Raw genomic sequence first — 13,422 nt, forward strand, 5'->3', positions numbered from 1 at the left:
ATTTTTCCACTAGTTTTATTTGTCAAAGTAATCTATTCTTTTATGTTATTTGATTTAGTATCTAGTAGTCTTAAGTTATGTTATTAGATCCTAGGCGTTTGATTTTTTTTTTGGGGGGGGGATTATTAAACAAGATTACATTATTGCCTTGGTACATAATTATTCATATTAATTGAGTAGAAACACTTCTTGCACATAAAGCAAAATTATTAATGCTTCATTTTAGAAAGGATTTGTTTTAACTCTGGTATATTAAAGACAAAAGATTGATGAGTTTAGTAAGAGAAAATCTCTTGACTCCCTCAACTTTGTTTTAATATTAATGTAAGATGGGGGGGGGGGGAAGGCATCATTTGTTTATTGCAGACCGTAACATTTCGACATTTCAAAATATCCTTAGGCTGACAACATCGATTTGCTCTGTCATGTCTTGACATCCACGCGAAGGTTGAGGAAGATGGAGAGAGAGAGAGAGAGAGAGAGAGAGAGAGAGAGAGAGAGAGAGAGAGAGAGAGAGAGAGAGAGAGAGAGAGAGAGAGAGAATTTTCAAGTTTACCGTGTAGCTTACTAAAGTGAAGATGTGATTTCATTTGTGGATCTAATCTATTCAATGTCAAATTTATGAAAATTTGAATACTTAACTATATTAATGTAATTACTAAACATTTATACACATGCACACAACTGATGCATTCGGTTGTGTCCTCAAAAAATAAGCTAATTGACCTTTGGAGGCTAATAGGATGTAGCAGGTCTACACTTTCCTTCAGTGGGGATCTTGAGCGACGAGGAACTGGAGAGGATATTGTCTGTAACATGACGCGTTTGTACCAGAGGGACTTAGGACTTAGCCAAGTTAATGCCTGGGAACATGTCATTAGCTTGTAGTGTTTATCCAAGTCTCCCTAACTTAGGGAACTGTTTTCGATGAGACTCTGGAAGAACTTGAAGTGTAGCAGGGCAAGGTATGGGAAGACCGAGACCCCCCAGAGGAAGACTTTGCAGTGAGGGACCAAGAGGATATAGTTCTCATTTTGGGGAAGAAAAATTAGCCTTTGTCAATACGAAGGGCTTCTTGATCCTTATCTGACGACGGGGGTCTTCGATCGAGTAGTGCTCCTCGGTAGAGCTTAGTGGTTACCACTCGGCTCGTGCCTACCTTTGCGTGCAGGACCCTCTACGTGAGGCCTGGTTGCGTGACGGGCTTGGAGGATTATTTCACGTAATGTGCTACTGAAGGGTTTGCCTCGCATTGAGCACTAATCAGTAGGAGCTGTGGCTGAATTAGCCGCACAATGCTGATGTCTAAAATGTTTCCTGTCGAAAGGAAGCTGAAATAATGTTATCAATTATAATTTCAATATATAGCCAAAACTTCCTATGGCTTCATTAGTAATTGAGAAAGAGAGAGAGAAAGAATAATGAACTTCATTGTGGTAATGTAGGTGGATCATTTCGAGTGTGGAAATTACACTAATTTTAGGCATCTGTAAATGACCATATTTTGACCTTAACTTATGACCCGGTTTTGACCCCCGACCCTTTGAGGGAGGATCTTTCCTTCGAGCCACGACCTTACTTGTTGGTCTGTCGGCCTTGAAATAAGAACCGAATCGTCCTCTTTTTCTTTAGACTTTGATTCCCAGGGTTTTCCCCAACAGCTCTGATGTCACTCCAAAATTAAATCCATAAAGTGTGTAGGTTTTTATACGTATTCTCCTGGAGTTCATACCATTCAACTGCTATGTATATTAGTATCATTTTATGCTTATTCTATTAGTGTACTGAACATATTCGCTTGGAACGTGTCCAAAAACATTCCACACATAAGAGCGTATAGTAAATTCAAGTAGATAAAGATTAAACTGTGAATGGAATGACATGTACAAATTAAAAACAGTTGAAAAATAAGTCAGAAAATGTTTGAACCACAATTGCTGTGTCCTGACCATAGCATTTGTCTGTGTATCAGTAGTTATTATACCCTAAAAAAATAAAAAAGATTATATATATATATATATATATATATATATATATATATATATATATATATATATATATATATATACACACACTCTCATACACGGTTTTAAAGCACCATTGCTGAAGATAATAGTTCTCTGTGTGTCATTAAGTGTCAAGATTTTACACACTTACGAAAACACGCACACTGTCTCGCATACATGGAAAGATGTCGACAACACCCTGCCACCCTCTCTGTGCACAAAAAAACATTGCGTAATTACAGGGATCATTAATTAGCTTTCAGTCCGAGATGAAAGACGATGCGTAGTTGAGCAGGTGGTATTCTTACGATTCGGCTCTTGGCCTCATTTCTCGTTTCACGTTACTCTACCTGATCTTTAATTCTGACCTCATGACCTTTTCCGCGATTACTGCGAACAGCGTTACCATTGTCACGAAGCCGTGGCGTCTTTATAGTTGCTCTCTTTGCTGGGTACCCCTCCCAGCCCTCCTGTCGTTTCTGGAAGTTCCCTTACTCAAATTTGCGGTCGAGTTGCTGTATGTTTTGGACTGTTCGAGAAGACAGACAGGCAGCTGGTGGTATTCAAGACACTTCTGTAGAAGATGTATTCAGATTTCTCTATTATGTTTGTAACAGCAGAAGATGTAATCAGATTTCTCTCTTATGTTTGTAAGAGCAGAAGATGTTGTCAGATTTCTCTCTTATGTTTGTAACAGCAGTAGATGTTGTCAGATTTCTCTCTTATGTTTGTAAGAGCAGAAGATGTAATCAGATTTCTCTCTTCTGTTTGTAAGAGCAGAAGATGTAATCAGATTTCTCTCTTCTGTTTTTAAGAGCAGAAGATGTAATCAGATTTCTCTCTTCTGTTTGTAAGAGCAGAAGATGTAATCAGATTTCTCTCTTCTGTTTTTAAGAGCAGAAGATGTAATCAGATTTCTCTCTTCTGTTTGTAAGAGCAGAAGATGTAATTAGATTTCTCTCATATGTTTGTAAGAGCAGAAGATGTAATCAGATTTCTCTCAAATATTTGTAAGAGCAGAAGATGTAATCAGATTTCTCTCTTATGTTTGCAACAGCAGAAGATGTTATCAGATTTCTCTCTAAGGTTGTAAGAGCAGAAGATGTAATCAGATTTCTCTCTTATGTTTGCAAGACTTATTCCTATAATGTCAGGTCTAGAAGGGGTTGTTTTGGTCGGGGGAGATGAGTCATGGAGAGAAAAGGTGAGAGTGAGTATTGCTATTGTCTGTAGATCGTACTCTGAACAGATCAAAAGGCGCATAGGACATTTTGTCGTCTGCCTGTGCCATCACCCCACAGGATCTTCGATCTCATCAGTGCTATTTCCTTTAACATAATCGTTATAGATGTCCAGCCTAACCTTTTGACCTTCTATGACCCAGTTTTCTTGTGACCTCTTGACCTTAATACTATTTTTCGTCTATCTCATGTTGATCCTTTCATATTTAATTTGTATAACATTGTATGCCCTTGTTTACTTTCTCTTCACCTTTCATGTTGGAGGCTTGGGTACAGTCTGTCTGCGTTTTCGATGGAGATATGTTGGCCATGTGTTCATCTGGTATTTTGTGATGGGTTTCTTATGCGTTTCAGAGCAAACTATGCTTTTGTTCAAATAGTATTGGCTAGATGCTAGGAAATTTAGGATACTTTCTTTATCTTGTTGAGTTAGGAGATTTCTTCCGCGTAGAATCCAGAGGGAATTTTGGCGGGTTGTGCTCATTTTTCTCAATATGCTAAAATTTCCATTGTTGCAGGTACAGATTTATTTTAATTCAATTCGACACATGTCCTTGTCTTTCCTTTTTTTTCCATATTCTGGTCATTTTTTTATTGAAATACATCGTTGGTATTCCACTAACAAAAAAAAATTTCTTTATATGATTACAAAAGCGGCTGACTTATTTTCTCCAGAACAGACTAGTAAGAGTATTAAAATGATTAACTTTCAACGTCATAATTGGATAAAAGGTCACAACAAAAATGAACTGTTAGAATATTCCATATGGTAGGATACCTCGTCCCAGCATCCAGTAGCATATGGCGTGTTTCCTGATATTAGATTTCCACATCTGAATTTTCATTAAAAAAAAAAAAAATTATAGAAAAAAATGATAGTAACTGTTTATAGTATCTCGTCTTTTGGTCTTTTTTTTTTACATTTTTCTTCGTTGCCGTACTCCAAAGTAGTTAATTGGAACAAGTGGTTCGAGATATTAGTGAGAAAAGTAAGGTTTTAACCACCCTCTGAAGTAATTGATTTTGATTGCAACAACTAAGGTTTGTAATGTTAATAAGAAGAGTAAGGTTCGAACACTCCCTCCGAAGTAGTTGATTAGATAAACTAAGGTAAGACTTTCGAAATGTTAATGAGAAAAGTAAGGTTTGAACCCTCCCTCGTAAATTTAGTTTATTTTGATAGGAACAACTAAGGCTAGTAAATCGAGATATTGATTATAAAAGTAAGATTCGAAACCGCAAACGAGAATGAGAACAGATGAATCAGTCCGCAACAAAACCACTCATTTCGAGAACGCGGAAATCAGGGTCTCCCGCCATCTGTACTCATCGAGTCATGTAATCTGTTTCTGTGTTGAACAGTCTCACATAAATCTCTCTTTACAGTTTATTTATGGAAGATATACTTTAATCTTGTTCGTTCTTAAAGTATTTCATGTTAATTGTTCATTTCTTCTCGTGTAGTTTATTTGTTTCTTTATTTACTTTCCTCGCTGGGCTATTGTTCCCTGTCGGAGTACTTTGGCTTACAGCATCCTGCTTTTTCAACTAGGTGGTAGCCTAGCTAGTTTTAATAATAATAATAATAATAATAATAATAATAATAATAATAATAATTTTGGAAAGACAGCTTGGTCATACGAAAAGGAAGGAAAAGATGAGTCCCTAGAAAATATTTAATCGGAAATAAATAGATAAATTTTTATCGAAGTATTTATCATTGTTCTGTGGGGTTGTAACCAATTGATAGACAATTGAAAGAAGTATTTCGATGAATGTAAACCATTGATTTTTATTATCATCCTCACTGGTTTATACTGGCTTAACATCCTCTCAAAATGTTGCTTTTCCAACCCGGATTTTTTTTTTTTATTATTATTATTTTTTTTTTAAAGTAATGAAAATTAATCAATGAACTAACCGAAGGATTTTTTTCTTTCGATATGAAGGATGATTCACTCAATTCCTGGTATCGGTGTCCCTTGATGTCATGGCCTTATTTTCGTTGACTTATTGACTTATTAATCCACTTAACGCCTAATCCATTTAAAGTTTTTTAAAGGCCGCTCATGAATAGTAGGGGCAAGGGACAGTGACATTGCCCTATCGTCTAGGACAATGCCCTAGAGACTGATCATATATACAGTACACATACAGTATGATCAGCGCCCAAGCCCCCTCTCCACCCAAGGTAGAACCAAGGAGTGACAGACAGTGGCTGTTGAAGACTCAGCAGATAGACCTATAGGCTCCCCCAACGGCCCCCCCCCCCCATCCTTAGCTCCCAAGGATGGTGAGGTTGCAGCGATCAAAGAAACTAACGAGTCTGAGCGGGACTCGAACCCCAGTCTGGCGTTTACCAGTCAGGGACGTTACCACATCGGCCACCACATTTCTTGGAAATCTTTTATCATTTGAAACGAGTCATATATACTTTTTTTTTTATTTCTCTCAACTTTTCCAATGAAGATAACCGTACCGTTTTGGTCTATATAAGTTTTCTAAAATATCCATGAATTCCATAACTCTTCGTCTTTTAGAACTAGCATTGTAATGTTTATAGATAATAAAGGACATCATATTTTATTACCTAAATAGTTAGTAAAAAAAAGTGAATGACTATTTTTTGTATTTTACTAAGAATGAAAAATCCATAATTTAACTTACTTTATTTTCTTTGCTAATTTCGTGCCCGTAAAAATGTCCCCTTAAGAAAATGACATTTGAAAATATTTACACTATAAAATTGATGCCACTAAAGATAAATACAGCTTGTTAAAGACGTTACTTGATGGAAAATATATCGTAGGGTAGAAATTTGTGTGTGTAATGATACATAAGACTCCTAATCTTGAAAAATTATTTTGAGATTTTTATTACCAAATGGAAAGTAATTCTAACCATGGAATTTATTCGATGACTGAAACAGTTATGTTATCATATAAATATATAGACTCTCTCTCTCTCTCTCTCTCTCTCTCTCTCTCTCTCTCTCTCTCTCTCTCTCTCTCTCTCTCTCTCGCTCAGCCAAGATGGAAGGCAAGATTGAGATGAATAGATGTATACTCACAAGATCCTCATGTTTCACTGGCATTAGCTTCATTGTCCCAGTATTAATCCCACAGGGTATTATCCTGTAATAATACCATCATATTGTGATTAATTACATGGTTCATTATGATGGACCTAATGGCAATCTGGTGTACCGCACGCGTTCCATACACGCTCATACACTAATGCTGTTGTTGTTTTTTCTACTCTCGCTCTCTCTCGGGCTTATAATAGAAAACCCTGTTTAAGCTTGCCATCGCATGTTTCACATTGAATTTTTGTGCCACTGTTGCCTTCAACTGTTTGTTTATAAGCCCGTTATCTTGTTGAATTGAGTCACTTTCCACACTGGTATGGGATTTCGTGGACTAACGAGGAAAGACACGCATCATTTAACGTGGCAGATTGACAGGAGTATTATGGTTAATATTGTTCAAGAATGTAGACTGACTAGAAATGTATTTTATTAGTTTTTCTTCGAGTTTCATTCGTCAAGTCATTCGACTAGTAGTATGAAGTTGGTGGGAAAATGAAGTGCCATTTATTGTCAGTATTAGACTAGAAATTTTGTTGGTCCTGTTTCTAATTTTCCTTGGCTGTCCTTCAGGGAAGTTTGAAGAAATTGCAAGCTGAAAAAGAATGTTTGCTGCAAGGTCGCTGATTCCATTTGAAATAAGAAAAAAAAAAAAACTGCTTTTAATTGTTTTGTAAAGTTTTGTGTCGAGTTCGGATATTTTTCGTATGCTCTTTCATACTTGATCTCTCGGAAAAATGGAAATTCCAATTTTAAAAATATCAAGTGAACAAAATGCAACTGTCACTGCTTGTAACAAACCAGTAATAATTATCTTTTCAATTAGACAAGCTTTAATGTATATTAGTCCTAATCTAATGGCGTAATTGCTCATCGTTGTCAAAATGAGTGATATCAATCCTTCTAATAAACTCCCGCTTGAAGTGTTATTTTAATTGTCATTAGATATTCTTGTATTTTTATTGCCGACATTGTGATATGATAATGTCCTTATCCTGCCAGTAACTTGTAAACTTCAGAGAGAGAGAGAGAGAGAGAGGAGAGAGAGAGAGAGAGAGAGAGAGAGAGAGAGAGAGAGAGAGAGAGAGAGAGAGAGAGGAGTCTGCTTTTTATTACCTCTGTGAGCCAAAGATTGTGAATGAACATGACAGCGTCCCCTGAGAGCTATTATAGAAGTCAAGTGTGGGCATAATATCAGGAATAATTTGGACGATAATGATAGCCTCGCTTGTTACTTTAGAGATAAGAATCATCATGTAATTGCGAAGGAAGTGTTATAAGTTGCAACGACTTGCACGCTTAAATCACCACTTAACCCTGAACTTACTACTGGCCGTCTGTTACCAAATGTAACTCTCTCTCTCTCTCTCTCTCTCTCTCTCTCTCTCTCTCTCTCTCTCTCTCTCTCTCTCTCTCTCTTGGGGATTTTAACTCACACCCGTGAAGATTATTACGACTTTAGTTACACTTAATAGCTTGATGTATTGTCCTCTCTCTCTCTCTCGGTGGAGTAGGATGGTACTATAGCATGATTTCAAATTTCCTTCGGGTTTTTATTTCTACAGAAAGTCAAGTTGTCATACTGATTCTTCTCTTTGGCTAATGAAGTTGAGTTTATAACGCCCTCCCCCCTAAAAAGATTCCAATGTCTTTGTTCTATTCTTAGTCGTTACTTCTTCCCACGCAATCGTGTCTACTCTTGCAGGCCTTTCTTGGACTTATGTTTTCAATGTTAATTTTGTTTTTGTTAAGTGTTTTAGTGATCATGAAGTGAATTGTCATCCATTAGCAGTAAGAATTGACGATATCACATTGTAGCAGTTATAACAAATCACATAGTATTGATTATATTTACCTTAGAATTAAAATATACTATAGGTATAATAGAGACCAAGGAAGTTGTATATTAAAAGCAATTACATTCTCTCTCTCTCTCTCTCTCTCTCTCTCTCTCTCTCTCTCTCTCTCTCTCTCTCTCTCTCTCTCTCTCTCAAATTAGTTTAAAGACCTATTGACTTTTAACCTACACAGTGCCATAACACATTTAATCCCTTGACGGTGTGAGGTCTTTAGACCGACCCGTCAAAACGTTCATTTACACGGGTAATGAAAGAGTGGGCTATTCTCCCTGCTGAGGTGACGAGGCCCCAGTGATGTTTGAACCAGGTCCCTCTTCCTCCATTTATCTCTCTTAAGAAAAGAGACCCATTATCCGGAATTCCCTAGAGGGAGAGGAAAGTATTGATAGTTTTTCAAGTGGTTACAGTCTCTACTATGAAAACTCCACCACCAGGGAGGCTCATCCCCTGGGACTCTAGGAGCATAGGACCTAGGACCTTGGAGATAGTACTGTAATACTCGACTGGCTCTCAAGTACTTTTTTCATTAGGTTCCCAGCTGTACAGTACACTCGCTCCTGCTGTGGTGTTCTGGGTTAACACTTGCGTAGAAGCGGTGCTTTCACATTCTTTCATTTGGTTGACTTGCAGTCTTTGCTTGAGCGAAGATCTGGATTTTAGCTCGACATGAATGATAATAAATGGGTTAATTGGATGCGCTCCATGAATTTACTACACTCAGCAGCGTGATTTTCTCTCTCTCTCTCTCTCTCTCTCTCTCTCTCTCTCTCTCTCTCTCTCTCTCTCTCTCTCTCTCTCTCTCTCTCTCTCTCTCTCATTTTGATACCTTAGGTATTTGTTTTCGCAATGACCTTACGTTTTGAAGTCGTCCCCACTTATTCTACACCAAATTCTCGTTGATTCGATAAAGCATATTGAAAATAATTTTACTACGTTAACATTTTGTCATTTTATCTTTTCAAAACCAAACGCGCGTGCATTTAAAACAAATATTTGTTAGAGCAAACCTGTACATTTTTAGTGGATTTTTTTTTAGGTTTTTGGAACGGTTATGAAAAACGTATATTGCATATAAATTTTTGGAATTTCATTTTCATACTAATGAGTTTTTATACCGAATATTTCTTGTTGGAAAAAGAAAGAAGATAAAACCTAATCCTATTTAGATAAGGCTAAAAGCTTCTTTAACTATCATTTTGCAATAAAAACTATTATCATCATCATCTCCTACGTCTATAATAGTTTTTTTTTTTTATTTATGCAGAAACTATTATAATAGTTTAAACCATAAATTTAGGGGTAGATGGAGATAGTTTGGGCATGCTCTTCGCACCCCCCAAAAGAGATCAGTTCACCAAATGTTCAGCTGGGCTCCACAAGGCACTAGAAGAATTTAAAGACCTAGGCTTATATGGCTAAGAACTATGAAGCACGAAGTAGATGATGGATGGAGAATTATTGAATTAAAAGCTCAAGATAGAGACGACGGGTGAAATCTAACCGAGGCCCTTTGCGTCAATAGGCGTAGGAGGAGATGATGATGCTGAAACCTTGAATTTACCTTTCATAATTACAGTACCTTCGATTATTAATATACATTCGTGAGTTCTGAAGTTTGAGAAAAACTTTCTCCAACACGATTTATCCAGAAGATACGATGCTTCAACAACTTAACTGCACGATGTAACAAAAGCTCATTGTTGTTTCTTTCATTTTATTTTATCTGATACACACGCATGCTCATACATGGAAGTATTGTTTGGTACGGTGAGGACTGGTTGGTTAGGTATCAATGGTTATTCTTATATTGCATCTAATACTTTAGGATTCATATTTGGAGAAGTGTCTTAGTTTTGTGTGGACTAGTCTAGGCTTATTATTGATTTCTTTCATCGTAATTTACATGATTATGAACAATACTTAAGACGTTTATCTATTGATAATTTCATATCAACAAGAATGCTACCCACAAAACCTTGAGAATGTAAGCTAATAAAAAAGAAAAAGAATATAAAAATATTCAATTTGGAATACACGAGCGTCTTAACCAGAAAGAGTTCGTAAGACACTTAGGCCTATAGACAGAGTTTAATTTCATTCCAAGGACTCCAATTCCGAACTTAGATTAGATTACTGATATTTGTGAAAGCCTTTGATCCACCTCTCACCCGAATAGCAATGCAATGAAAGTCCTTTCCAGATATAAGGGGAAATATACAACACCGGGATAAAGAAGTTGAACCTCGATACAGAACAACCCCTAGAGAAGTCCGGGGAGGAGCCGCTGGAGAATGTATCCAAATTTTACGATTGATTTTAGATCAGATATGAAACCCAACAAACCACATTGTTATTTAAGGCGAAGCCAGTTATAGGTAGAGAGAGATATTCGAATTCCAAGTTCGCTATCGGTTTGTTCGTAACTATTGTGCGGTCTCCCTTTATCAAGTTGTTGGTCTGGAAACATTTGGTGAAGGAACGTTAGTCTCCCGTATTCTTTCTTCCGAATATATTTTTGGAGATTCATAATCGGTTTAGGGTTGTATGTGGGGCTGGCAAGCCTTCCTTTTGCCTTGTGAATTTTTCTTGCCCTATTTTTATATTCATATTATACTTCTTCCATTGCCTATAAAGGTAATACCCATAGTAAATGATATTAAGGTGTAATGAAAGTCATCATTGTACTTTTTTTTTCCTAACTTTGGAATAAATTTTTGCTGAATTTTATCTCTAAAGGGAGTGTGGGAAATCATTGCAAAGGTTCTTCGTTCTGTATTTTTGGTTATGTGATACATTGTATGCGAAAAAATATCTGGTATTTCATATATTCAGGTAGGCCTTTTCTCATATATATATATATATATATATATATATATATATATATATATATATATATATATATATATACACTGTATATGTATATGTATATATATATATATATATATATATATATATATATATATATATACACTGTATATGTATATATATATATATATATATATATATATATATATATATATATATTTATTTATTTATATATATTCTATTTAGCTGTGTCCATTTACAGGTGGTGTTCCCAGATAAAAACACAAATTCCACCTTTCTTTTACTGCTGAATCATGGAAATAAACATCTGTACTTTAAAAACTTCCACGACATTAGTAACTTACTGCACCTACATAGAAGGCTTTTATCAGTAACAAGTCGAAGCCCTTTCAAAAACACTGCCCGTTCATTCATACACACACACGCATGCACACACACAAAAATAAACACACACACACACACACACACACACACACACACACACACACACATATATATATATATATATATATATATATATATATATCCTACTTTCCTTAATGAGCTCGTCTATATAAATTTAGTAGGGTATACTTTCACATCCATAACGAGCATTATATGATAAATGTTATTTGCATTAGATTACACAAAAAAGGAGGAAAGCATGTGGGGTTAAAATACATTCGAGACCTGTTTATTTAATCTTTAAAGTTTATCCAAATTTTGATGACCATTAATTTTGTAGTCAACCTCTGTATGTGAATAAGAGGCAGCCATATTGAATAATAAACTTAGCTGTAGAATCCTTTCCTTTTTTATAGTTTTGTTTCTAGAGTGTGATCTTTTGTGTTTGTTTCCCATCCTAAAAACAGATGTCAGCTGTGTCTGCCGTAGGGGGCGTGGCAGGAGATGAAGGATGCGGTATTCCTTTCATTGACGACAGTGGCTCTTCCTGTGCATCTTCCATGATGGGCGAAGGAGATGACACTGACACTGCCTCCCTCAGTAGGCTCCTAGACGACGCAGCCTCCAGGGAGTTCAGCATCAACGGCCTCCATGACGACCTAGCCTCCCTCTCTTGCGGTTACGTCTCCCTCGACGGCGTCGGCGGCAACCAGAGCGACGGGCAGAGCGACGCCCACAGCAGGAGTGACCTGGGAAGCAGCGCCGACTCGCAGGAGAAGTCGAGAACGGGCTCCGGCAGGTGGTCTTGGCAGCGCTCGTCGCCCGGTTCTCGACGGACATCCAAGTCCAGCATAAAATCGTCTGATAACCTCGACGAGGAACAGACGGAGAACGACGACGAAGATCAGAAGCCTCCGCCGTCGCTGCCTCCGTCGTTGCCCGTTTGCGATACCTGTGAGGATCGCTCGTCCACCTCCTCCTCTTGCTTCACAGGGACGTCTTCCTCCGTCCTGTCGTGCACCACCTGCGCTGCCGAATCAGACGCGAGGCATGAGTCCGATGCTCGGATACCCAACCACCCACCGGATGGTGAAGAGAATCCAAACGCTTCCTCGGAGAATGTCCAGGGAGGAGGGGACGCCCAGGAGGAAGAAAATGTTGGGGACAAGGAAAGGGACTGTGTAGGAAAAGGAGGAGGTAGTGAAGAAGTGGATGGTAGAGAGGCCGAGGAAAAGGATCCTGAAAAGACAGAGAACTCTGAACTCACTGATCCTAATCTGACTGTCATTCCCAATGGGCAGACCACGCCTCATCGCTTAAGCCTAACTTCAAAGGTGTGTTTTCTTAAGTAGTTTTCTTTCCCCACCCTGTTTTTTTTTTTAAGGCAACACTTGGATAGTAGTTTTATCCCTTAATACTAAAATCCATTCAAGAGTGGGCGTTTTTATTAACCCTCTTTCTCGATAAATTAAAATGTTTATCAGGTTATCTGAATGAATTGTCACATTCATTTAAATGTTGATCTACCTGCTCGAGATAATTCTTGAAGGATTTCATAAAAAACCACGTAAAAAGTTAATTAATCCTTAGAAGACAGTTAGATAATTTATTTATTTATGGGACAGGATGTATGTAGCCCCGGAAGTCAAGCTCCGGTGCCCCTCAGCGCTTCGACCCCACAACCTGGCAGCAGCAGCGGGACAGGAGGACCTATGGAACCTAAGTACGTGGCGCCCCACCACTATATTTCATCCTTGAGAGTGGCTTCAATGAGGGGGGCGGCTGACATGGGCGGCGCCCTCATAGCTCGCGTGGCCACCTTCCTCCGCACTCAGTACAAGAGTCTCGTCTCCACTCCTCTTCAGCTTCCTTGGTGTCCTGGCTTTAAGTAAGAATACTGAAAGTGTTTTTGTTATTGATTTTATTATTAATTTCACGATTATTCCTGTTTTTTGTAATCAGGGTAATCTTCCTTGCATAAGTCATAACCCGATTTTTTTTATATCGATATATTACAAATA

At 37.6% G+C, this 13,422-nt stretch overlaps 1 protein-coding gene across 6 annotated transcripts in view; it reads left to right on the forward strand.

Moving 5' to 3' along the window:
* LOC137642705 (uncharacterized) overlaps nt 1–13,422 on the forward strand; it is a 359,826-nt gene that overhangs the window by 262,514 nt on the left and 83,890 nt on the right. For all 6 annotated transcript variants that reach the window (XM_068375499.1, XM_068375504.1, XM_068375503.1 and 3 more), the window contains exons 2-3: nt 11,869–12,735; nt 13,027–13,289. In XM_068375499.1, the coding sequence (XP_068231600.1) occupies nt 11,869–12,735; nt 13,027–13,289 (1,130 nt within the window). The remainder of the gene's footprint in view (nt 1–11,868; nt 12,736–13,026; nt 13,290–13,422) is intronic.

Source organism: Palaemon carinicauda, chromosome 6 (genome assembly GCF_036898095.1).
Source record: "Palaemon carinicauda isolate YSFRI2023 chromosome 6, ASM3689809v2, whole genome shotgun sequence".
NCBI lineage: Eukaryota > Metazoa > Arthropoda > Malacostraca > Decapoda > Palaemonidae > Palaemon > Palaemon carinicauda.